This window comes from Stegastes partitus, unplaced genomic scaffold (genome assembly GCF_000690725.1).
Source record: "Stegastes partitus isolate 25-593 unplaced genomic scaffold, Stegastes_partitus-1.0.2 Scaffold450, whole genome shotgun sequence".
Lineage (NCBI taxonomy): Eukaryota > Metazoa > Chordata > Actinopteri > Pomacentridae > Stegastes > Stegastes partitus.
Genome location: NW_007578181.1, coordinates 205,680 through 230,889, shown reverse-complemented (window position 1 = coordinate 230,889; position 25,210 = coordinate 205,680). Strand labels below are relative to the sequence as shown.

Here is a 25,210-nt window from a genome sequence, read left to right as displayed (position 1 = left end):
CATAAATCACAGAGTAGAGTTTTAAGCTGGTGGGTACATTTGCAATGCAAATCTAATTTCTCTGCTGGAAAGCCCTTTGGCTCAATGCCTGTTGTTTTAAAAGTGCTGTATAAATAACAGTGACTTAACAGTGACTTGACTCGACACCACTGGCTACCTGGCTTACACGATAAGACTGGCAATATTTTATATTTCTGTTATTGTCAGCAAATCCTCCAGCAAATCAGTCAACATCACGGTCTTTCCAACACCCCAAGCACATAAATTCTTATGTATAGATGCATTTTTTTAAAGTCTGTGCAGATAATTAACCAAACCACTAATGCACTGGAACATTTAGCAAACAAACACACACAGAAGTAAGTGGTGTTTTTTGGGCAAAACCTTCATCTGCAGCTCGTATTTACAGCAGTGTTTGTAGGATTAAATCACAATAAACCATGTTGCACAAGTTTATAGTAATGAAAACCATTTCCCTGTGCAATGGTGGCTCAGTTCTGTGCTTTTTATAGGTTTTGGACAATGTAGGTCCATAGCAGCGAGGAAAAAGTTCAGTACTAGTTGTTAGTTTTGGTCTTTTCATGTGATTTTCTGGCAACATTCTGGACGTCCAGCAGCATCACAACCATCTCCTCGGCCACTCACAGGTATCTGTTGGTCGCAGGCACCCTCCACATCTGGACTCCTTTCAAAGGGCCTTCCTTCCCCACCGTCACACTGACATTTTTGTTCCTGTAGGTGCTGTCACACTGGGCTTGGGTCGGGCCATGAGGTCCGCTGGCACCGCAGGAGTTGAACCACCAAGTCATGAGAGAAACCTCTGCAGAAAGAGAGACAAAGGAAAGAGACGGTGGCCAGAGCAGCGTGAGTTGTTGAGCTGTGAGAAGAAAAATTCAAAGAAATACACAAGATGAAGAAAACACACATAAGGCACAACCTCCATGAGCGTCACTGGAAATTGCATTAAGCACCTGGTATGTGAGTGAATGCAAAGTGGATTAAGAGCTTCTGGTCAGCCGATAAAGCAGATAAACCTTCAAGCATAGAGAAATTGGAAGTATACAATCCGTCACCTGCTATGCAAATTCTGCATACAGAAGGGATTATACGTGACCCAGATGGCATAGGACTGATGCTTCAGGAACTCACAAGGTGACTGCTGCACAATACCTGAGGCCGAAGGCTCCGGAAGAGGGCTTAAGAAATCCTCCAAGTCCGCCATGGGCAGCAGAGAGTTGAGGTCTGAGAACAGCGGCGGGGGAGATAAAGGAAGACAGAAAGAGAGAAAAGAAATCACCCGTCTGGATTCCACAGGATCATGGCTTATAATATGATAACAACTAAATAAACAAGAGATGCTATCTGACACGATGCTCCTCACTCTGTCCCGTTTGTCCATCATGTAGAACAAAGACATTCTGATTTTTGTCTGTTTATTGGTGGTTAAATCGGTGCACTGTCCTTTGCCAAGCCCTTTCCCTCCAACCAGTTTGTTTACCCAACAAGAGCCTTCCCGATCTCAACATTACAAGCCTTTGCAGCATTTAAAGATCGCGGCAGCGGACATTGTAAATGTGATGAGTAAAAAACATTATTCCTGGTTATGGCTGGCTGCAATTACACCGAGATCCTGAATTAACCTCCAGTATCAATAAGGAACCGCTCCAGTGTGGCCCAACTGGAGCTGAGCAACAGCTGCGCACCTCCTCGAAGGTTTTATACCATCCTATGCACAAACAAACACTTTCACATATGTGCGTTAACTCTGGCTCTGAAGAGGCTTGTAAGATTCAAAACCTACAAGGCAGCAAGAGAGCACACAGGAATGTTGGCAGCAGTGTTGTCGTATTGCGGTGCTGCATTTGCAGCAAATCGTTAGACGTCGGTTACCCTCGTGTCACAACCAATCACTGAAACAGGGCCTCAAACAAACGACCGGAGACAGATCGCTGCAGCTCTGAAGGAAAAAGCAGCAGTCTAGACTCGCTGTGCTCCTTCGTTCTCCGCCTCGTTCAGCAGAACTTTGATCGTCTGAAGATCATTTCGAAAAGTAAAGACGAGCGGCGTGAGGCAAAACAAGACGGACGAGAACAGGTTTTTTTTAGCTTCACTTAATTGTTGCCTCAAATATACATTAGACCAGAAATAATGGCGTCTATCATCGCCGTCACAGTTTACCTGTGGTGAAGCACGCCGCTCCGATTGCAATGTCATCAAGGGCCACGTCAGCGCTGGAGCCTTCTCCCCACACAGCCGTCACCTTCACATGGAACCTGGAGGGAAGCAGTCCTATATCAGAGGCTCACAGTTCACGGCTTTATGTCAATACAACAAGACTAAGTGCACAAAACTGCTCAGTGTAAAGAATAATCAAATATTCTTTACTGACAGAAGTAAATATGATTATATCCAGTCTAAAGGATGAACTCTTCCTCAACCTTCACCATCACTGACACAGAAAACTACAGAAAGGAAAATATTTAACTTAGTAAGTCACACTTTCAAAACGCTATAAGTCTGAAATACAGGCCATTGAATTAATGGACTTGAAGTGATTTAGGAAAGAAGGCTTTTTCTAGATTTTAGCACAGTAACGTCTTTTCTGATTAAATTTATGTTACAATTTCACATCTTTAACAAACTGAAATGTCCTTAAAATTAAAACTTTACTGCAAAAAGCAAACAAACCAACAAAAAAACTAACGATGATTCTGATTAAAGAGACTAACAAATGTAATCTGAGTTTTCGCCAAATGTTAACAAGAGCTGAAGTTCAGTTTGGAGTCTTTCCTCTGAGTTTATTACGTAACTGCAGCATTGAACGTATGAGCATCTCCAAAGCAGGAGCAAGAGAAACTTTAACTCCTTATTATCCCTGACATGGAGACAGGACCAGTCAGGATCGAACACAGTGGAGGTTTCTTCCCACCTGTCAGCCCTGTAGCGTTTCATGTTTATAAAAATCATTCACTCTTCTACTCTTTTGTTTTCTTATGACACACCCGTGATGAAGACCAGTCAGCTGCAGGGCGACGTCCACCCAGTCATCTGTCCACTGCCCATTTCTCTCCCAGACCAGCGAAGCGGTGCTGGTCCCGTTCTCCTCTATGGCCACGAGCAGCGAACCATTAAACTCTCCATACATGTACAGAGAGAAGCGCATCTACACCAACGCAGAGGCAGAACGTGGAGAGACATTTAATACGATTTGAGCTAAAGCGCTGCTGCACAGAGAGAAAAACAACAAAGACACTCAAATAAAAAAACTCAATGACTCGGTCTGGGTTAGTGACTCACCTGGCAGGCGGCCGTGGAGACCGGACGAGGGAAGAAGAAGCTATGAATGGACGCCTCTTGGACAGAGTTACTCTCTGTTACCTGCAGAAACAGGAAGTGCCCTGGTGGCACGGCACAGCATTAACCACGCCATGTTCCTTCTAGGTCATTAGTTTGTTTTTTTTGTATTCTTTAAGCCAAAAATTTAACAAACACAGTCAAATGTATTCATCCCCTCCCATTAAAGAAAAGGTGATCTATGAATCTTTAAACAAACTAGGCTGTTGTGACATCTCCCCGTTCCACAATAAATCCTCATAACGGAAAGAGATCCACTAAAGGAACAGTAATAACACCAGCCTATAATTCACACATAGAGCAAACCCTGCCAACCTGGTGTGCTCTGCAGAGTGACGCCCTGCATGTCTTCTTTCTCCAGAAGCTCATCTCCAGCCACCCTCCTCCAGCCCGAGCGCTGGCTGGACGTCGACCAACCGCAGGAATCCCCTTCAAATGAGCAGTACGAGCCAAAGGGAAGAGCATCTGGGAAGGAAGCAGACTGTTAGCATGCTTCACAGCGATATAAAGTTCATCCTCTACCTCTGATTCTTCCAAAGCAAGAGCTACATGCTAGACTGATATGAGGAGGGTATTTGTTAATGTGAAAATGTGTGTCCATGCTACGTGTTATCGTTCTATCTGGAGTGCATCTGCAGGTCAGAGCGTCCTGACTCCTCAAAGACTCTGGAAAATATCCTTGTTTTGCATTTTTACATTCACATGAGACGGTCTTCATATCCGGCACAAAAACAACTTGGTTGCGATTGAAAGTGCACGTTGTATTTTTAATTTCAATATGTTCTGCAACTACAAAGAACAAACCTCTGTAAGTAGGACACGCTGCTCTCTAAAACAAGGTAAACTAAACATGTCAGTCATCTCTCCACCGAGCTCAGAGAATAAACCGACGTCAATCTTTACATCTCAAACTGAGTGAAACGACAAAAAGCCATTTTATGAAATGTCACAGCGGGCCGTTTTAGCCTTACATCACAAAGGGGGCATTTTGCGAGCACTCACACAGATAGATCTTACTCCATTGAAAAAAAACGACTCCTCCGCTGTGACCTCGCTCCTCACCCTCCGGGAACCACAACTCACGGAGTCTAAGCAGCCCTGACTGCATTGATTTCATTAGCGAGCGAAGCGCGGCCTTTTGATTCTCGGCAGAGTGACTGATGTTTTCAAAGAGAGAGAGCGAGCTTGTTATATTTTACACTGTGAAGTGGAAGGAAATGAAAGAGACCGACTGTCTGAAAACACACGTTCTGTGCGGCTAATTTATCAAAACATTAAACCCACGATGCACGTATCTGAAACCCGACAGGCTCCCATCAGCGGCTGAATGTCTTGAGTTTAGATGAGATATTCAAAATGATAATTGTGGGGAAAAAAACACATCGTATTCGTAACAAGACAATAAAATAATTCCCAGCTAATGAAAGAAAGAAAAAAACACAAGCTGGTGAAAACATTTTGATGCAAATGATCATCGGACAGGCTTCAAATATCGATGTAATAGTTCCTCCCCAAACTTACGGCTCTTGGCATGAAATAATCTGGCCCCTCTGGTCAAAGGATTAACAGTTTATCATGGATTTAAATTTTATACAGCTAATGCAAATGGATTACAGGCCGTCAATGAGGCTGCTTTCTGCTTCAGGACTGCTGCACCCTAAGCTGCTCTTCATCCACTCATACATACTTTATCGACTCTTTCAGACACGATGCAGCGCCGCACATCAAACCTGACTCAAAATCATTCATCCTAACAAAACCTATTCTGCATCCAGTGGTTTTATTTTTCCTTTTTTAAAGATATTTTTTGGCCTTTATTAGATAGGACTGTTGAAAGAGAGACAGGAAAGTGGGGGAAGGACCTGCAGCAAAGGGTCATGAGTGGGATTCGAACCCACGACTGCTGCGTCAGGGAGCTATAGCCCCTATATGTGGGATGTCAGCACAACCAGTTTTCTTTTTCTTTTTAAAAAAGTAAAACCTCACCACAGGTGAAGCCCTCGTCCTCTCCTAACGGACAGTCCGTGTGGAAGTTGCACACTTGGCTCTGGTCGATGCAGCCTCCTGAGTTTTCACAGTGGAAGGATTCCTCACAGGCTGCGTTCTGCTCGTCGTCCTGATGATCTGCATCCCAGCAAAGCACACAACAGGTGAATGGTTACACAGTACTGGAGCGCTGCCTTATAATAAGAATAATAAACTTTATTTATAGAGCAATTAAAATGAATGTGCTTTCCAATAAAAATAAATTAAAATGCAATAAGCACACAGAACCATTGATAGAAGGAGGAAGCACACAAATAAAGCAGGAAGCTATAAAACTTAAAGTTTAGATAAAATCAGGAAAAGCTTTCAGATAAAAATGTGTTTTAAGAAGTGACTTAAACAAGAGCACAGAGTTAGAATTAGTCTCCTCACAAGCTGCAAGCAAAAGGGCTTTTAGAGCAAACTGGGATCATTTTTAATTTAAAATTTACAGACATGAAGCGACATTTAGAGAACAGCTTAGTCTAACACAAGAATCACTGGTCTGTATTGCAGGCAGCAGAAGAAATGTGAAGCTACTGCTCATCAGGTCAGACAGCAAATTCACCTCCAACAACTTTCAATAAATATCATTTTCTTGACAAATCTTTTGCATGCTGACATTCATCAACACATGAATGAGTGTATTAGCCACTTTGAGCAAAAGTTTAGTTGAATAAAGCTGCAAAAACAATATGTCAACAAGCAATTGGATAATCTGCAGAGAGAAGCCGTCCAGCGTTCCTCGCCGCTCTGGAAACGTTACACAATATGTTTCCAGATGTGCATCTGTAAGTCAAATCAAGTGTCCAGCTGGTTCCCTCTAAGATGCTTATCAGAGGAAGCAGCCATTACAGCATCTGGTTTGAGTGGAAACGTCTGATCACAGCTGAACTCACCCGATTCACAGTCTGTGAACTCCAGAGAGTCCAGCGCCACAGCGGCTCCGTCTCCTGCTGCACAGGACGAGTAGAGCAGCGTCACCTGGAAGGGTTCGTCCACCAGGCCGATGGCGCTCTCCAGAACCTCCCACTCCGCCCTGCATGAAGCCACCACAGAGAAAAGACATCTGTAGGACGTCAGAACGTCTTTTACATCCTGTTAAAGCTGCTTTGGGATTGGGGAGGAGAAAAAAACGTTTAAAATGTGTAAACAGGTCATTTTTCTTTCTTTACTGGCTTCGCCCTCTTGCTGTATATGATGCTGTAAATCATTATTGTTTTGTCCTCTGCTGCCTTCAGAATTAAACCTTTGCATCTATCTGAGCAGCAGGTAAAACTCAAACAGTGCAGCTCAGCCTTTACTCTGAACACACTGCTTTACACAATCCTCACTTTTCCACCCAGCAGAGTTTTTCCCTCTCAGATGTTTCTGCTCAATCAGCTCCGATTTGCCTGAATTGTTTATTGTGTAAAATTGGGATAATTTTAGGTTGATATATCAAATATTTTCTGAGATTTTTCAGTTCTGTTGACCCACTTTTAGCACATTTTTTTGACTGTTCTGACTCTCATCATGCCGTTCCTTCAGAAACAGCACATCAGACAATTAGATTAAATAGTCTCTGATTTGCTGAAATATGAACAAAAAATAAAGCCGTCATAAAAAACGTCACATTTTTGAGCACAAATGAACAAATAAGTTAATAACGCAGAAGTCAACTGGTGATATTTTCTGAACTATGTAGTCGTGATAAAACAAAACATAAAAACAGAACAGAACTAATTGGTCACAAACATGAAAATAAAGTTATTTTCCTTTAACTTTCATATGTGACTGAACTGAAATCTGGAGTTTTAAATATATATTTTTCTAGGAATTTTGCAGGAATAAACCTGGTGTGGAGGAGGAATGCCGTGTAGTTTTGTGTCACTTCTTTATTTCTGATGCATCGATCTGCTTCCTCTGACTCATTTGTTCTTTTTTTAGCACACCGTCACCTTTTCTGGCGTGTAGCTGCTGCCGTTGTCCGCACGCTGTCGACAGAAATATAACGCTACACGCTGACACATGCAACATAATCATCCCTGTGCGCGCGTCAACTGTAATTTCCAGGAAAGACAAAACCCTTCGCTGCCACTCTGCTGCTCCACGGGGGGCCTTTAACATGCAGCATCCACCTGACAAGCCACAATTTTCACAAAGCTGCAGCACCACGATGCTGTGATTATAGACGGCACCATGGATTAGAGTTCACCCGCAGCTGAACTATTCTTTCTTTTTTTTTTTTATTGTACGACCTCAGAATGCCGCCTTGTACCTGTGACAGCGCCTTCACTACGCTTCCCTTCACCTCTCTGACTCCGGTTCTAAAAATACCCGTAAGCTGCCACAGCATCGAACACACCGTACAGGGAAGTCAAGATAATGCACCCACAGGGTAATTTCTATGGTCATTAAGCCTCGTTTCACAGGAATAATGCTCCTCTGTGCAGGTGAAACATCGCAGCAAAGATGTGTCGCTGTGCTTTAAACCAAGAGCGGATCAAGAGGTTACGGCGCTTAACAAGTTCATGAGACACCCGTCACAAAAACAAGAAAACAGAAATACTCTAGAAATCTTTCAAAAACTTGCTGTTAATGTTATTATTTATTTGGCAAATAAACTGAAACAACTAATTAGTCCCCTTTCACACATAATAATATAAAACCTTAATATTCTGTGTGGCCTCCTTTGGCCTAATAACAGGCTGCAGTTTTTCTGGCGTGTTTTTTTTTTTTAGTGTTTTGCGTTCCGGTGAGGACACCCGGGATCTTCCTGCGTGGAGTCTCCATGTTCTCCCTGTGCAGCGTGGGTTCTCTCCGGGTTCTCCGGCTTCCTCCCACAGTCCAGAAACATGCTGAGGTTAATTGGTGATTGTAAATTGTCCGTAGGTGTGAATGTGAGTGTGCTTGGTTGTCTGTCTCTAAGTGTAGCCCTGTGATAGACTGGTTACCTGTCCAGGTGAACCTGCCTTCACCCTGAGTCAGCTGGGATAGACTCCAGCTCCTAAGGTGTATAGATGATGAATGGATGGATGGACAGCTTTGACGTCTGCTTGGGCTCATTGTCTTGTTGGTGTATGAATCCACGACCAATCAGGTTCAGTCCAGAAGGGATTCAATGATGCACCAGGTTGTTGTGGTCGTGTTCATGATACCGTCGATTTTTACTAATTTGCTCACGCCGTTTCCACAAATGCCACCCCGTACCATAATGGAGTCTCCATTGTGTTTGGCATCAAAATGTTCTCCAGCTTCCTCCAGCAATGCCGACCAAAGAGGTCCAACTTGGACCCATCCTTCCAGAGTACCCTCTTCCAGTCACCAACAGTCCAGTGTTTGTGCTCGCTGGTGAATCTGAGACGTTTCTGGACGTTTGCGGGCTTCAGTAATGGCTTCTTAGCAGCTTGTTGCATCAGTCGTCTGCTTACGGTCATTCTGGAGACTTCCTCAGACTCTGATCTGGAAGCTTTCATCTTCCTACTTAAAATCTTGACATCTGCTCCAGTGAACTTTTGTTTCCTGCCTTTTCCTTGGAGTGTTTTTCAGCACCAGTCTCTACAAACGACTTCAAAGTATACCTGAGAACACTTTACATCTTCCCCTGTTTGTCTCAGAGACCATCCAGCATCATCAAGTGCTTCTCTAGTAAATGTGTTCAGCGCTGTACATCCACTGGTTTGTATGGGATGAACAGCATGCCTAATGAACGTAACCACTGTCTGTTTGTGCCTCATAATGGGATTGCACAGTCCATTACTGCGCAGGCACTAACAAAGCAAGCGGACAAACTTATTGCACATGCCCATCCATCCCTCTTCTGTCCTAACCAATTACATATAAATTCATTTCCAGTCTGCATCCAGAGACGAGAATGCTTTTAGCTGCTCTGTGCTTCAGCATTAGATCAATAGGAAGTACCTGTCTGCATTTCTCAAAGAACCACTCGGGGGACCTCGGTTCCTCACAGCGCTACAGTTTGTCCCACATGGCAGCTAAAGAAAATGCTCCTTTTTTAAACTTTACTACCACAGAGCTAAAACGTATTAGCTCCTGTGCCCTTGTGGAGTCTGAAGGCCGCGTCACTTCTCATTTTACCTTTTATTCACTTTACAAGCAAGACCTGGACTTGATGAGCTCTCCAATCAGTGAAGACGCAGGGTTTTGGTGAACGGACGTTGCTGAGCTGCACACACAGATGTAAGCGCCTATAAAACGCATTCACTCCCGTTAGGAGGTTTCCCCTTCTATTGTTTTTCGTTACTGAATCATGGTGAGTTTTATTTGGTGATTTGGAGACGAATAAAAATACGACTTTTTTTCACGTCAAAATGAAAACAGATTTCAACAAAGCAAGGTCAGCTCATTCCAAATATAAAACGTGATTGCGTAAGTGTTTGTAATTATTGGAAATCTGTTTTTACTTTGATGTGATTCAGCGTTAAAACTAAACTTCAGGGGGAGGTGAACACTTTTTACGGGCCATCGACAGACGACCACCACAATGAGCAGGAAGCTTCTTCTGAGTTCTTGAGATATTTCGTGTTGGCTGACCTGCGGCGATCTCCTCTCCTGCTGTGGACGACGTCGGAGTGAACGGCTGAACCCGAGAGAACCGGCTTGATGAGGACGGTGAGGTTCCCCGCCGTCGGACCGGCCTCGTACAGCGCAACACGCAGGACGCACTGCCTGCTGCTCGCTGGCAAAACCGGACTGGTTAAGTTGTATTCACATCTCCCAGCGGCGACGGCAGCAGCAGGTGAAAAGCTCAGGAGGAGGAAGTGGCCTACGAGGCGATAAAGCAAAGTAGAAAATTCATGCTTGACTGTTTTATAGCGACCTCATAACGCTGTCACCGCCGTAGATCATTCAACAAACCTCCGACTGTGCATTAGAATATCAAACACAGAAGTAAACTCTTTCAAACTGCACTTCTGAGTATAACTTTAATTATGCTTCATAGAAGAAGAAGGAGTGAGCGGCATCCTGGAGCACTCGTTTAGCTTCTTACCATCAGAGCTCCCCACAGAGTGGTCCGTCACCGGCAGCATCCCGGCCGGTCGCCGCGGTGACGCCACCGACCAGTCGCTGTGGGTGCTGTTGTTTGACAAGGTCCAGAGACACAGCGACTCGAAATCACACGAAGTAACTGCAACACATAAAATATTATAGATTAAAAAACAAACAGCAATGACAGCCGTTGATGTCGTGGTATTGCCTGTCTTCTGTACGCATGACAATAAATTTAATAAAAGACCAAAGCAATGCTTAAATTCTCAACTGCAGTACATATTGGCAGGGCGGCGCGCTACTTTGATGAAATATGCCTGTTCTGAGAGGCTTAAAAGCACAAAATCGTACTAAATTTAACACATGGAACGAAGACTTTTTGAAACCCAACTTGTCAACAAAACTTTAAAGCGCACAAACAGTGTGCGTTGCTCCTCAAAAATGAGCCAGAATTCCAGAAAGGGGGATAAATAAAGAGGACGTCTTTGTGTTTGATGGCGGTGTGGGCTGGCGGGTGAGTTATGAGAAATACATTTCAAGATGTTCTTGAGAAAACATCGCCCTGAGAAAATCTAAACATGCGGACGGAACCCGCGGAGCGTCATCACGGACCATCTGGACTCTTCTGTTTGGTTGCTGTTTACTGATTATTATCACACGTGAGCTGTTGGACTGAGGATCTACAGACTGGTTAAATGCATCAGTTCATGGAAAAGAACTGCAAAATATTTAAAAAATAATCTAATACAACTTTTAGAACGTCTGCTTCTACACCTGGACGGTGACCTGCAGCTCAGACCAACCACGTCTGGCTCACGCCGTAAGTTTCCAGTAAACTTAATTTAAGCCCAAAATCTGTTTAGCAGCCAAACAGACGGATCCTTTGTAAAAACTTGAGTGATTGTGTGTCTGTCTGAGGCGCTGATGAGCAGGACGGGGACGGACGAGGCATTCAGGACATCATGTGATGGCTGGAGAGGAAACTGGCAAACAGCCACCGGACTCCCTCCAGGGTTAAAACACAGAAACTTCATTAAACATTTTTTGGAGTTTCAAATGATATTTTTAAAAAACAGCTTCGTGGTGTGAGTGTACGATTGTGTTCATCGTCTATGAAGAGCTGTGCTGCTACAACTCGAGTCAAACTTGCACTTGAAATTCATGCCGGGTAGTTTTCTGCTCCGCAAAGGTCAAGACTCTCTCGGTGGATAATTGGCAATATAGTCGTTGTTGCCCTTTAAACAGATTTCAGTCTCTCGGGTGCCCTTCAAATAAATACTCATTCTGAAGCGTGTAATTACTGCGAGTGATCGTAATAATCACACATGTGCTCGAGGGAACACGTGCTTTCTGTTTGTACGTAAGCACCGGCGAGCATCACGACTCTTACTTTGACTGTCGTCTTCCAGGTGCCGAGGAAACAGCTGATCAGAGTGGCTCTCCTCCAGGAACCGGTCGAACAGAGCGTGGCAGGTACAGCCCACTGAGGAGAGACACCCACAGACACAGAGAAGACGTTAGACGAGATGTGAGCAGGTCATTTAATCATTCCACCGGCTTCAGTCGCACTTTAAGCTGTTATTGTAGTTCCAGTGTTGAGCTTAAAAATATAAGTTTTTCTCTTTTGTTCAGGTGAAAAAAGAGAACAAAGGAATCCAAAATTGTTGGTACCTCTGAGTTAATGACAGAAAAACCCACAACGGTCACAGAAATAACTTGAATCTGACAAAAGTAATAATAAATAAAAATTCTATGAAAATGAACGAATGAAAATCAGGCGTTGCTTTTGAACCGCGGCTCAACAGAATTATTTAAAAAAAAATAAACTCATGAAACAGGCCTGGACAAAAATGATGGTACCTTAACTTAATATTTTGTCCCACAACTTGTCAGATTCATTTTATTTCTGTGACCATTCTGTGGGTTTTTCTTTCATTAACTGAGGGGTACCAACTATTCTGTCCATGTGTGTTTACTTTACACAATACGAGGAATTTGTTCTGGTGGTTTGGTCCAAATATGGAAAAAAGAAAAAAAAAAGAGGATGCAAATATAAATATAAAATATAAAGTTCTTGGTGCAGAGACATGACTGTTGGTCTGCTGGTTAGTTTGAGGGCAAAAAGCAGAGAAATGTCGACAAACACAGGATGGAAATACATACAAACGAGCAATAATATCATAAAAATCAACGTAAATGAGCAAATTAAAATAAGCAAACATGATTTATAGTCTCATTTACACTGAAATCATAACTTTACGTATAAAATCCTACAACTGACTCGAGCATTTTCCAGTGACTTCTTCATCTCAACGACTGAAACCTTGATCACTTTAAACCAGATGAGCGCATATATTACAGCCACACACTCTCCAGCTCCCTGGTTCTGGTTCTGGCTCCAGATGTAAACCTTTAATAGAACAAAGTGGGCTTCTGGCACCGCTTCACCTTCAGGACGGAGCGCAGCAGCAGCAGCAGCACAACTTCCGATATCAACTCAAACATTTATTTATTTACAGTGTGGCGGCTTCAATACGTGGAATTTGATTTACCAATGATCAGAACCCTTCAAACGCACCGCTCACTTCTGTTACGCAACACACTCAGCTTGATTGAAATTCTTGTGGCGGCACATTTGTGTGACCGGTCCATTAGCTCTGGTTGACATCATCAGGCTTTTCACTACGTCTACAGCGTGGATCATTTGGTTTGACCTGGTAGCTTATTGCACAAAACAAATACTGTGCAGGACTCATCTTCTTCAGCACATCACAATTTAAAGATTGTCTCTGTCTCTCTCTCTAGAGAAGCAGCTGGATAGAGACGTATACATATATATAGATATAATCCCTCACTTCAGCACAAACAACTGACAGACTTGGTGTTATTCTGGACAAAGCTTGTTGACACGGCTGCTGAATAACACGCTGGAGGAGTCGGAGGGGGGGCTCTTTACACGTGACGTGACATTCAACACGCTAACTAGCATGACTGGCAAACAGCGAGGGAGACGATCCCACATCTCAGTGGGTCATCGCAGCTCAAACCCCGCAAACAGTGACACGACTGTTCCCGGGTGCCTCTGGGGCGAGGTCAAGCGAGTCGAGCAGGACAAATTGAATTATTAAAAGGACTGTTTATTAAAAGCAGTTAGTGATGCTGACGATTAGGAGGCGAGAGGTCACGTCGCTGAATGGCAGCCAAGCCATTCAGTGGTAATTATGGAATAAAAGCGGCTATGGATAGATTCCTGAAGACGGAAACCGGAAAAATTAAAGTCTTCAAAAGAGAGGGGGGATTGGGCCAAAAGTAAAGACATCAACAGGCTATTATTAACATAACATAAGAGGTTCTGGGGAATCCCAGAGAATTTAAACTTCTTTTCATTTCCTCGCTCAGTTTGGGGAGAAAAAAAAAACAACTCTAAGACATTCTCTTTCATGGAAAAGAGGAAAAGGAGGGAGTAAATTATTGATCTCCTCATCAGCCAGCAGAGCAGTTAGTTTCTTTGATGACCGTCCAGGATGCCGGCTGCAGTGTCAGCACACCGCAGGCTGCTGAAAGCTTTCAGTTCTGCCGAAAGCGAAGGTTGTCTCTGGTCCCGACCGGCAGGCCGTCAAGCCGGGCAGGGTGTCAGTGGGTTCAAGGCAGGAGCTTTGCAGTGGAAGTGGCAGATCTGGAGCAGCTTAAGAAAACCATCTTGATGTCGTTCAGGAAAAGAAAAGTCAGCAATCTAACCATGTTGTCACTGATAGACCTGGTCGCCCCCTAATGCCCTCGACTCTCCCAGCAGCTATCGCCCAACGTCTCAACTCAGAGGATTTAGTTCACACCGCCTGGAAATGTAAAACACCAAAGACATCAGGGAACTTTTCACAAAGCTTTTTGGGAAATTGTGTGAATATTGGCCGCTTAAATCGTAGCTTCAGAATGAAAAGGTCACGCACACGTTCACCTGCTATGCCGTGTGTATTGTACACATTCACTCCCAATGTGATCAAAGTGGCATCCCATAAATATCATACAGTTGTGCTCTGAGCTAAATCAAGCTTAGTTCAGTTAGAAGATTATCACTATCCAGTTACACTTTCATCCCATCACATCAGCTGTTCCTCCCGCCGTTAAACCAATCCAATTGAGCTACAACCTCGGTCTCTAAGCCAATAAAACTCTTCTAGATGTCATCCGGGGCAACTGCGGCTCATGCGGTGGAGGGAGTCGTCCCCTAATTGGAAGGTCGGTGGTTTGATCCCCACACCCTCCATGCGTCCATGTGTCCTTGGGCAAGACCTCCGAGTTTCTCCCGATGGCAGGCGAGCACCTTGCAGTGGTATGAACCTAGTGTTGAAGAAAATGTACCCATAGTCCTCATGTGAAGTTTGCTGTAGTGGGTGTTTTTTAGTATTCTGGTATACGGTGGTCTCACCAGCATGGAGCACGAGTCTGTGAAGGTTAGCCGACACAGAACATTTACACCTTCTATAGGGTATGTCAGAGGGTAGGGACGGCCTGGATGTACATATTGATATGAATAGTGGTTAGCTAGCATACAGTTGCTGATCAATGACAGGAGGTAAGAGAACAATGAACACAATGTGGTGGAATCAAAGGGTCTGGTGACCATCACAAGAAAAGAGAGCGACTTTCTTCATCCCTGTCTAAGGTTAAGAAGCTGCTACAGAAGTACAGACAATTCACAACGTAATTTTACAACGTGTTTTCACTTCAGTAGTCCTGAATCATATCACACCCAGTCAGGTCTCTGGCATCTTTCCTCACATCTATTCCACCACCACTATCTGGACTCCATGTGAGATCTGACACTAGTGACACTCATCCAGACACTTCTGTACAACTCATGTCAGCACAAGGCCGACTTCTCACATATTTCTTCAGCTTCTCCTTACGGTACGCACGACATCAAAGAAATCATTTAGCTAATCTTTAACCTTTAACTTCATTCAAGTATCAGCATGCTAACCTGCTCACAGTAGCAATGCTAACACACCATCCAACACTTGTTGTGCTTTGTGACGAAGAAAAGTCCCCAAAGCTCTGGGACTGAAAGCCACAGTGTTTATAAAAACCTGATCTGATGTATTCTTATGGACATATCTCAGTGTAAACCAGTGGGCTGACATTAACATCCATAAAGCCACGTTACCATGACTAATGTACATTTGACCCTCAGTGAAGTTTATTCATGCACCAAGTAGGGAAAAAATAAAAAATCTACCAAAATAAACCAGAATCACAACCTCATGTCTGGATGTCTCCACCAACGAGTCAAATTGTAATTGACAACCACGTCCAAATGTAGTGATTGACCTTTGGAATATCAAATCTAATCACGTCATTGTTTGATCCTTTTAGCATTTCGCACGACATTTTGTCATAAATAAAGAATGAATTCTGGAGTTATGACCAAAAAAGTTTGAGCAACATTTGACGATCAAAATCGAATCAGTTCATTCGAGTCAAAGCACTAAATTTAAGGAAAATCCCCTGAAGGCAATCTGGAGATAATGCAATCACGAGAATAGGACTGATGGACAACCTGAAGCCTCTGGCCTCAGGCATGAAAATACGTTTGGAAGCGTAACAGTTCATCTCCATGTTCTTTAATCATCATCTGTAACGAGAAAACCTTCATCTCTGACCAGCTGCAAAAGAAAGTCCTGATCCGCCTCAAATCTATCATCCCTTCCCAGGTCTGATCCCTCATTCCCTCTGAGAAAACACATGAACTAGGATCCAAAGTGTCCAGTGACAGCTTCGCTAAAAAGAATGAAAAATGAAGACAGATGTTGGCGTAAAGTGGAGCTCATCAAGAAGGCAAAGTTGTGATAAAGCAGACGCAGAATACACAATATACACAACATGTACTCAGACCAGCGTGTCCACAAACATACAGAAGCTCACTATGCAGAGAATTCAAAGGTGATGCTTCACGTGTTCAGATAATAAACATGCTCACTGGCTTCAGCTACAAACACTTTACTCTTGTTCTTGTTACGCAGCCCTCCAGTGTGATTGAGCTTTTGTAATTACTTGCAGTTCTGAACACATTCAAGTGTGACTCAGAACCGTCGGCTTGATTTACGAGCACGTCTGGGAAATGAGCAAAATACACTGAAATAAAACAAAACAATAACTGTGGAGCTAAGCGGAGTGATCAAAGCTCCGTCTCAGGCTCTAAACGTTGTGTCTGTCACTAAACCAAATCCTAAGAAGCGACGTGAAGTCAATGAGATGTCTAGAAACTGGCTGGGGAAGCTTCTTAACTGGTCACAAAGTGTGAGGTTTGAGCTTTCTTGGGAGGCGGATGCTGATGGCAGCAGTGACACTGAAATAGCATAAAACTGAGCAAAACTACAGCCCGGGCTGGAGGTCCAACTCATTGTTGGAGGTTGACGTTACACTTTCGTGCGCAATGAATCACTCGCAGATTGTTTTCACTGAGAGATAAACGGCACCACCGAGGGTCACTGACGCCATCGAGTTTGCACATAAACCAGAAGACATGCAGGACAAATTAAACATAAGCACAGCACATAGCAGCAGATACGTGTTGGATGGTGCTGTTCTTTCAGGGGTAAAGCGCTTAGAGTAGCTTTGACAATACAGAACATCACTTCCTGACTCACGCTGATGTTTAGATTAATAATAATAATAATAATAATAATAATAATAATAATAATAATACTTTATTGATCCCTTACAGAGAAATTCCATCTTATGGTGATTACGGTGATCGAGTGTGTTTTGTCAGAAAATGACCAGAAAGGTGGTGGAATCTAGAGGAATATGGGTGAAGCCATGTTTACACATTACAAAAATGGATCAATGTTTTCAAAAATAACGTCGTTCACACCAGTTCGTTTACACAAACCCGCATAAACCCGTCGTTAGGAGCTGCTATGAGCATGCCAGACCTAAAGGGGGCAGTCTACCGAGAAGCATAAAGCCATGCTAGCCAATCAGAATCCTGGAAAAATAAATTGCATGAATTACTTCCTGTTACTTCAACGATAGTTTCGCGAGGGTCATTTCAGAGAAGTGGAGCTACTCCTGAATGTGGTGTTAGCGTATGAAACAACTCAAATACCTGAAAATACTGACGGGGGAACATGTAGGTCCACGTACATGGATGGATCGACACTGTAACTGTAAACATGGGTCGCACACATACGACACTGATGATGCTTTTGTCGCACACTGTGGCGTCAAACTCCGCCTCCTCCTTTTCCAAATTTCCACTTTTCAGATACGATCGTTTTCGATGACTCGTAGCTTCGTTTACGCGTAAACCAAACGCATTGAAATATCACCATTTATGCTACGTGTAAATGAGGCCTCAGTCTTGTTGTTGACATGCTTGATTTTGTCCACAGGTAAATAAAAAACAGGACTACTACTACCCTTTTAATGTCAGGAATTAAAACTGTAGCTGCTGTTTGGCTGAAGGATGTAACTTAACTTTTACTGACAGAACAGTGACCAGAGAACCAAAACAGATTAAGAAAAACTTTTTAACAGCAAAAATAACCAGTAAGAACGGACTTTTCCTGCTGCCCTCCTAATGCTTTACAGCAGTAATTCTGATATAAGGGCCCAACTACAGGACACAGGAGGCAGGCTGGAAAAATGAAATCTCGGGGAACAGGTCGAGGCAGAAGCAGGGTGTAACAAAACGAAGCACGAAGGCATGAAGTGAGAACAGCGAGAACATTTCTCTATTAGGAGCCTCCTCGTCTCCTGTGTCCTCCTGCCTGTGAAATCGATCTCAGCACATCATCTCGAAGAATGTCTCAAATCCTGAAACGCAGTTCGAGGCAAGAGGAGAGAGAGCTAAGTGAGGATGTGTAATTCTTTTCCAAGGTTGTGATGTGTGGAAGACGTATGACACAAAGCTGGAATATACCAACTACAATAGGAGCAGGACTGACAAGCGTATGTTCGTAATATATAACACTCAATCCTGATCTATTTGCATAGTTTGCTTTTATGTGTCACAACTTTGTTAGACTTTTACAGGAAATACGTGTTGAATAAATAAAAAAAATCAAAGGCGTTTCTACATTTTTGTCACATTCTGCCACGTCGTGAGTTGAATCGTGTGTAAATATACGCTGGAAGCTGTCGACGCCGCTCTGCTCATCGAACACATCAAAAACTACATCAGCAGGCAGCGACAAAAAACCAAAGACGCAGCAGCTGTGCCACATGTTTAATTTAATCCAAACAGCTCAGAGGCAAGGATGTCTCGTTTAGTAAGACGCCTGTTGCCTCTCCTTCGTCGCGTCTCGCCCTTCCCTGCCCTCGCATCTAAGAGTGGAGGAGTGGAATCGGGGACGTACGAGCTGGAGGCGGGAGGAATGAGGGAAGGTGAAGCAGATGAGCTGATTGGAGAACTGAGAGCAGGTGAGGTGGATGACAGGAGAGACTCAGGTGGGCGGAAAACGATGTAGATAATTAATCAGGCACAAACCAAACTCAGTGTCCACTGGTAGCTTCATTAGCTTATCCATTGGTGTGCCCCAGGGGTCCGTCCTGGGACCACTCCTGTTCATTGTTCAGTCTCAAATTGTCCAAGTTTTCAATTTCCAGCTGGTAGCTATCTATGCTGTAAAAAAATGAGAACGTCTTTAGAACAATTTTTACCTGATTTTTATTTTTTCAGTTTTCTGTTAATTTACCATTTCATCCTGTTTTGCTAAATTACAGATTACACTACTGTACTCCATCCATCTAAACCCACATCTCACAGCCTTTTCACATTTTTTATTTTTATTGTTTTTACAATGACTGTGGAGGTCTCCCTCAAATTTAAAAACTCTTGCTCGTATTTACTTATTGCATGCTGGAGTCACATGATGGGGTTCAGCCTCATTACTGGTCTGGGGAATTAATCACTGGCGTAATCTTATTTATGTCTCCATCTTACCCAGTGCGTGAACGACACCACGGCTTTCTGAAACCTTCTCATGTTCAGAAACAAGAGATGCAACATTCGTAAAGCACTCGGGTTTGCGTCTATTTAACATTATTCATTTAAACAAAATTAGGAAAAAGCAGAATAGATAAACAGAAGAAAAGCAGTTGCTGCCGTCTGCTTTCAGCACCACAGAGGGTTTTCTGATTAATTACTTAAAGCGAGTGGCGTCTGTAACATTGAACTTCGATGGCGATGGAAACGCATGCTGGCATCTTCATTAAAGTGAATTAGCGACGAATCACCCTCACGACTCCAATGTCAATAATAAACCTGATTTGATCCACTATGATACAGATACAGACAAATAGAACGGCTAAAACAGTACAGCGTCACATTTTAAAGACCCTCCATAAGTAAGAGTGAACTGTGGAAACGGGGTGTTTGAGAGCGAAGCTCCGCTCTGGAGGAGAATAAATGAATTTATAGTCGTTCTGAATGAGTCACAGGCGGCCTCATCTGTTTCGGCTGACGCACATCTCCCTGTTGGGATCCCCAATATTGATGACTTGTGATGAGTGTTTGATAAATGTTTTTTTTATGGTTCTTTGATTTCATATTGTTCTAAGTAATTCTTTAATCCTTTCTACAACTGGGTTTGTTGTGCTGCTGCCTGTTTTGGCCGCGACGCTGCTCTGAAAGACATGTTTAATCCTAATGACACTGCTCTTGGTTTAGAGAAGTTAAATCAATACAACGCGGTTGCTCGATATCTAAGATGCTCATGTTTTCATAGCACGGGTCTTTAGGTCTTTTACCTTTGGTCTTGCAACCTTACCTTTATAGGCTGCCTCATCACTCACATGCTAAACAACCGGGACTGATTAAAGCATGGAGATATTATTTCTGTCTTAATACAGAAGGAATCAGTGCTGTGAGCTCTTACAGGTTGCTACTAAATCAGATTTTGTAAAAGAATTTAAGATAAAACGTAAAATCTCCTCAGTTTTACACTCTAATTTCTGGGTTCTCTGTGATTTTGAAACATAAAAATAAGATGAAAGGCAGGAAAAGGTGGACAAACTGCCTTAAACTTAAAAAAATTCAGTTGTGGTTAAAGAATACCTCCCAAAAAAGAAAATTGTCTGATGTGCTGAGACAAAGTCGAACGCTCAAAACATCTGAATCCTACCGGAGCCGATCCAGAAGGGAGCAGCTTGTTTACACTGTTTAATGAATTATTATTCAGAAACGATATCTTTAGCTGGAAAAACATTAGCCACTGATATCATTTCGGTTCACAGCGTATTATTATTATTATTATTTCACATGCTAAACCTGAACCTGAACCACGTCGTCACCGCGTTCACACACTTGTGGTTCTGTCTCTGATGTGAGGTCCAAACGCTGCTCCCTCCAAATAATTAATCTTTTAACCTCCAGATGAACACACATGTCTGGAAAACATTTGCAAACATTCGTATCAGTCATCAGCGAGGCCATTAGAAAGCCGAGCTATTAGACATGTAGCAGCAAACCCTGAACGCTCTCAAGGCCAGCAAACTGTGGGCCTTGTGCTCGGAGGCAAATAAAGGATAAACACTTAAGCAACTTGGGAACAACTGCTGACAGCCTTCATTACGGTGGAAAACGAAGCAAACTCCTCGTCTTTGCTCAGGATTAGATTCATGTGAGTTTAATCACGGGCCACTATTGAGGCTCCGGACCACCTACCGTACTGCGGGTTTCTAAACGCTAACGGTTTAACGGGTTGCATGTGTTAACCGGGGCGGAAGATGTCAAGATTCACACAGTTTTTAAGACTTTAATGGGGAGTTTTAGTGCAGTTTATCTGCCCTGGTGTAAATTGTTCACTCTCAGCATGTGGAGCGTTTTAAGAACCAGAGTTTTCCCACAAGAGTTAGTGGAGCTCAACAACAACAAAAGAGCGTGAACACTGGACTTGGAGTTGCCAGATGGCCAGAACCACAACTGCAAATCAGAGCTAACTGTTGCTCCGCGCCGGTTGTGTAAATAAGAGACGGTTTGCCAACAAATTCACCTTATAAATTTCAAAGGTGAGATGTTTTCCATTCTCTAAACCCGTCCGCTGTTCGGTGGCAGCTTAGCAACCAGAACGAGGCCCGGCGAGACCGCCAAGACAAGGCACCTGAGCCGAGTTAGATAAAGCACACAGTTCATATTGATTTGCATCCTGGAAGACGTCACATTAGTTTCAAATTAACTGAGGAATCCGGCTCTAGACTGTGAGTTATATTTACAGTGAAAGCTACGAGAGCCGTCCGTCCTGCTGGCTGAGAGCATGAAAACATTGGACAGTTCATACGCTGTAAATTACAGACGACACAACATCACATGACTCTTCATCTGGAACCAACGGAGATTTCTGAATCATTTCCTGCATGACGTCTTTCACAGAGCTCCCAGATTTACAAACCCACATTCAGACTGTGCGGCGAAGCAAAACTTTACACGGAACAAAGCGTCCTGTGCTTTAAATCCAAACAAATGACTCCAAAAAAAACAAAAAACCCAAAAAAAGGTTATGAAAGCAAACTGGTGACAAATGGAGCAGTTCCCAGAAGGACCAACAATTAATTGAGTTACACTATTCCTGGCTTGCAAATAAAATACATCTTTCAGTTGGATGTTTCAAAACCCTGCGATCAAAACACGTCCTTGTTCTTGGACGTTCGAAGTGGATTTTAAAGTCGGGGGCTTTTTCTGAGCAACAAGGAAAGCATGAAAAGCAGCATGAAAAACTGGTTGCATGCGACTTTGATCTAATTCCACCTTATTGCAATGAAGCAATAATGGCGTCATGACCACCGGGCGCATCGTTAGCAACTCGTCATGTGATTAAGTTCATCGATTCACACCATTAAGTGATTTCAAGCTGAGCCAATGAGGAGACTTTTTTTGAGCTCATGGAGAAACTACAGACAGGAGTTTTTTTTATCCATTTTAGCTCCGTGTCTCGGTAAATGGATGTTGTTGGTTCTTTAGAGGAAACATCCTTTTTACGTTTCATGAGAACTCGACAGCCAGACGACCGCGCATCTCCATGATAAAATATGCACTGTTTTCCTGAGACGCTTGAAGGTCCGTCTGCGTCCACACACACATCTAAAGAACCGTTCATGTGCAGTGAATCAGGCTTTTGGTATTTAGGAATTAAGGCCCATAATTCAATTTATGATTTAATTGGCTGCAGCTCGGCTTCGTTTAGCTGATACGCGGGTTTTCTTCTCCCTCTTCCAACAAAAGCAGAGATCTTCTTGCGACATACATCACTTCTGTTTTCCGCTGCTCTCCCACAACCACATATGAAGACGAATCCACACAGAAGTTAATGAGCGTTTTAATTCAAGGTGACTTGGGGGAAGTTTAGCTGACACGGGAACACGACATGTTGCTTTAATGAGAAACGCACCGACTAAAAGCTTGTGCTGATGGTGATGATGAAAAGCTTTTACTGTGGTAATGCTAAGTGCTACATCCTTTTTCGGGCTGTTTCTAAATATAATATCAAACCTGTCTGACCACGATGCTAATGCAGAAGAAACGAGCACGTTTTATACATGTGGAAATGAGGCTTTTTGTAGAAGTCAAACGCTCGATCCATAAAATAAGAACTCTTCATAATCAAAACTAAAAGTCTAACTTGTGGTTTTGGTCTCAAACTGACTGCTTATTTAATAGTCTATTAGTTATTAGTACTAGTGGTTAATATTATAATATTATATATTACCAAACCTTAAAGCTACATTAACTCCAGTTTCTGTCAATAAAATGTGAATCACTTGCAGTAATAAATCTACACATTTCTATTTGACTCTTCTGTTACCCTCAAGAGTGGTTTAGCAGATTTCAGCTCATAATTTCAGCTTGACAGCCGACAGCTTTACGGTTCTGGTTCACTCAGTCGCAACAAGTGTCAGTTTTCATCGAAGCTCAAGCAGCAGATGAACCCGACGACTAACTGGTGAGCAGAGCGGCACATATGGCTGCTGATGAAGTTGTTTTCTAATGAAGCTGGTGGAGAACAAATCAGAGCTAAAAGAACTAAAAGAAAAGAAGGTCTGTTTACAGCTTTAGGTGCTGTCTGCAGTGGCGGATAAGAAACATCCATCATCTCTACACCTTCATCCTCACTAGGGTCATGGGGGGCTGGAGTCTATCCCAGCTGACTCACGGTGAAGGCAGGTTCACCTGGACAGGTAACCAGTCTATCACAGGGCTACACTTAGAGACAGACAACCAAGCACACTCACATTCACACCTACGGACAATTTACAATCACCAATTAACCTCAGCATGTTTCTGGACTGTGGGAGGAAGCCGGAGAACCCGGAGAGAACCCACGCTGCACGGGGAGAACATGGAGACTCCACGCAGAAAGATCCCGGGTGTCCTCACCGGGACACAAACCAGCGACCTTCTAGCTGCGAGGCAACGGCGCTAACCACTGAGCCACCTTGCAGCCCAGATGAGAAACATTTAAACCATTTTTGAACCTCGATTTGTGTTGCATTTGGAAACTACTGATAAATGTTACCCAAACAGAAACAGAAAGATTAAAGGATTTGTTCTCTAAGGTGTTAAAATCTTCAGCTTTACGAGCTGCACACCGCGTCTACGTTAAAAACTAGCCAACAGTCATCAAACTACAAATTTACAAACCCTTGAGGTGAGTAATTCTGATTCATGTAACTGCCTCACAGTTTTTTTTTTTCCAACAGCTGCTTCTGCGAACCCTAAAATGTCTCAGCCACAAGAAAAGCAAACAAATGTTGGCTGCAGGAGTGAACACAAGAGGCTTTATGCACGTCCAGCATCTTAGGAGCTAAAGATCCAGTGAATTACTTTAATTGCTGTTCACTCTCGACCCCCAATGGCCTCCCTCCCCGAGCCTGGATCTACCGGAAGTTTATTTTTGTCCTTTCAAGTAAAGTTTTTTTTTTTCCCTTCCCACTGACACCAAGTGTTTGCTCAAAGGGAATCCAAAGGAAATGGTTTTGTTGGGGTTCTCCACACAAAAGCCTTTTCCGTACTGTGTGAAGTGTCTTGAGATGACCTGTGTTGTGAACTGGTGCTATATAAATAAAATTGAACTGAATTGACCTGCATTGTCTCCACAACCATAGAAAAGTCCTTAATGTTTGCTGTTGCATGGCTGATGTGACTGATGGTATCGTTCATGCCATCAGGTTAAAGCTCTGTGGAAAATATGCCGCCGAGGGGCATTCATCATTAACGGTGGAAACTTTAATAACGATTTCAAACCAATGAAGGACTGAATGTGTTCCTGTGTTTTCTTATCATCTCTGGTGCTTCAGTGGAACCGAGGCGTACGCATCCGCCTCTCCTGATAGAACCGAACTCGCAGTAAAGCTGTTTTCATTTACATGTTTGGGTTGTCAGGCGCTAATACTTAAGGATGATATAGTGAGTGAAACCACCGGCCCGCTGAGACTACATGTTACAACATTATCCGACTAAATCCCTGTATGAATCAAAGACAACATCTGTGCTGCGTGCTTGGCTGTGTTTACATGTGAAACCATCACTCAGAGAAAAATGACTTTGCGTTCATGTCGGCGGCTGCACAGTCAGTTCGATGCGGACGCTGCGCTCCTAATCACACATTTTCTTTTTGCTTTGAGGACACACAAAGTACATGCTGTCTGATGCAGCATTCGTACAATCAGAACACTTTGTCTTTATAAAACGCCTTTAACTTGAACCGAAGCACTCTGGAATGCAAAATGGGTGGTTCATGCTTGTTTATACGGGACATCAGGACACGTGTGATGTCACTGGGCAGAGGATTGTGGTCCAGGATGTCCAGGAAAGCATGTGGTAGGACATGTGGGTATTTTT

General features: G+C 43.2%; 1 protein-coding gene across 1 annotated transcript in view; it reads right to left on the bottom strand.

The window, feature by feature from the left end:
- ltk (leukocyte receptor tyrosine kinase) overlaps positions 1 to 25,210 on the bottom strand; it is a 63,561-nt gene that overhangs the window by 26,224 nt on the left and 12,127 nt on the right. Inside the window, exons 2-12 of the mRNA XM_008286331.1 lie at positions 11,762 to 11,854; positions 10,373 to 10,510; positions 9,916 to 10,147; positions 6,279 to 6,418; positions 5,341 to 5,478; positions 3,670 to 3,819; positions 3,298 to 3,398; positions 3,003 to 3,163; positions 2,179 to 2,273; positions 1,171 to 1,242; positions 646 to 820 (exon numbers count right to left, since the gene is read on the bottom strand). Coding sequence (XP_008284553.1) covers positions 646 to 820; positions 1,171 to 1,242; positions 2,179 to 2,273; positions 3,003 to 3,163; positions 3,298 to 3,398; positions 3,670 to 3,819; positions 5,341 to 5,478; positions 6,279 to 6,418; positions 9,916 to 10,147; positions 10,373 to 10,510; positions 11,762 to 11,854 — 1,495 coding nt within the window. The remainder of the gene's footprint in view (positions 1 to 645; positions 821 to 1,170; positions 1,243 to 2,178; positions 2,274 to 3,002; positions 3,164 to 3,297; positions 3,399 to 3,669; positions 3,820 to 5,340; positions 5,479 to 6,278; positions 6,419 to 9,915; positions 10,148 to 10,372; positions 10,511 to 11,761; positions 11,855 to 25,210) is intronic.